Raw genomic sequence first — 1,849 nt, 5'->3', positions numbered from 1 at the left:
TTGTCAGATGTCAGATGTCTGTAAGTTTCAGCTGATTCTTTAGCCAGTTAACAGGTTATTATTACTCATTGGTAGGCTATAGATACATCTTATAAAATATCAGTTTTTATTTTATTGCCTTTATAATATATCATTTGGTAAATTGGGAGTTTTTCAACAATAAGAAAACAGAATGGAATTGGCTGTTTCATCTAGATTAGCGATAGAAGAACAGATGAATGGAACTGTTTGCAAAGTTTGTTCAACATTTTCCAAGTTTTCCGATTTAACAAATCATATAAAAAGAAAACACCCAGGTAAACTTTTGGCGTGTTGATATGTAATATTGTATCTAATGTGCATGTATTTATTATAGAACAAATTGACATTGTTCCAAAGAAAGCTAGAACTGGGTCATATGTATGCGAAGAATGTGGAGAAAGATTTATTCGTTTGTCTGGTTTAAATCAACATATTAAAAAGATGCATTGCTCAGGTTTGTGGAAAATAATATAGTAACTATTATACATTGATCGTTTGTAGGTAACATTAGAGATATTACACCTACARAAATCAAATGTGCTTTGTGTGATAATTTAAGTGCTAACAAAGCAGATATTATGCTWCATTACAACAGACATCATGACATTGTTGTGCAAAATGAATGTTTAGAGTTTGATTCACTCCATGACTTCCAGCTTTGGAAAGGAAAAATTGAGAARCAAACCTTGTCGTCTTTTGTGAATAAGCATGGCATTAAAAAAAAAGGAAATTCTAAGAAAATTAAATACGAATGTCATCGTTCAGGAAAATTTAAAACCGAAGGAGAGAATATTCGGTCTCTGAAGCATYAAGGCAGCAATAAAATMAATGGTTTCTGTCCAGCTGAAATGGATGTTGTGTTTGGAGACACTAAATGTTCAGTTCAGTTTTGTAAGACMCATGTTGGACATAATCAAGACAGAGATCTAGGACATATTTTTCTTTCAAAAACCGATAGAGAGAAGATAGCTGCCAGGATTTCTGCACAAATACCGTTCCAAATAATTCTGGATGAAATTAGAGATTCTATTTCAAACTGTAAACTTGAACGAATTCATCTTTTACAGAAACAGGACTTATATAATATTCAGCGGTCATTCAACTTAAATAACTTTGGGATGCGACATAAAAATGATGCCATTAGCGTTGATGCGTGGGTGAATGAGCTGAAAGAATCTGAGTCAATTTTATATTACAAGTCACAGGACAGTTCGTCTGATTATCCTGGTGTGAAGGATGAAGATTTTATCTTAATTATCATGACTCCTGGACAAAAAGAACTTTTGCTGAGGTACATTTCAAAGTATGTTTATGAACACATTGGTTTTAATTGTTCTAAATATTGAAAGGTTTGGCAATGACTGCGTTTGTATGGATGGCACCCATGGCCTAAATGGATATGGTTTTGAACTACATACGTTACTAGTTCTTGATGAGCTGCGAGAAGGCTATCCTGGAGCCTTCCTCATTTCAAATAAATGTGATGGAGCTGTAATGGAAATTTTTTACTCTTACATTCAGTTGGCAATTGGACAGCTTAAGCCAAAAATATTTATGTCAGATATGGCAGAAGCTTATTATACGGCCTGGATCAACATCATGCAACCACCAGAATTCCGGTTAGCTAATAAATAATTTCTAATAATTGTTTTCTTTTGCTACATTCTGCAGATAAATTTTTGTAGTCTCCAACTTATTTGGTTGGCTGAATTAATATTTGTATTCCACAAAACTTTCAACCTTTAACAACATTCCAGATTGTTTTGTACTTGGCACGTGGACAGGGCCTGGCGGAAAAATTTGAACAAGATTAGCGAAAAAGATGAAA

General features: G+C 33.5%; 1 protein-coding gene across 1 annotated transcript in view; it reads left to right on the top strand.

The window, feature by feature from the left end:
- LOC109543339 overlaps positions 1 to 1,849 on the top strand; it is a 3,210-nt gene continuing 1,361 nt past the window's right edge. The window contains exons 1-5 of the mRNA XM_048666044.1: positions 1 to 296; positions 356 to 475; positions 523 to 1,312; positions 1,371 to 1,640; positions 1,779 to 1,849. Of these exons, the coding sequence (XP_048522001.1) occupies positions 173 to 296; positions 356 to 475; positions 523 to 1,312; positions 1,371 to 1,640; positions 1,779 to 1,849 (1,375 nt within the window). The 5' untranslated portion in view covers positions 1 to 172. The remainder of the gene's footprint in view (positions 297 to 355; positions 476 to 522; positions 1,313 to 1,370; positions 1,641 to 1,778) is intronic.

The sequence above is a fragment of the Dendroctonus ponderosae genome, unplaced genomic scaffold (genome assembly GCF_020466585.1).
Source record: "Dendroctonus ponderosae isolate FM_Combo_2020 unplaced genomic scaffold, Dpon_F_20191213v2 Dpon_F_20191213_4, whole genome shotgun sequence".
Lineage (NCBI taxonomy): Eukaryota > Metazoa > Arthropoda > Insecta > Coleoptera > Curculionidae > Dendroctonus > Dendroctonus ponderosae.
Note: the sequence above shows the minus strand (reverse complement) of the source record. Positions and strands in the feature narration are given on the sequence as shown.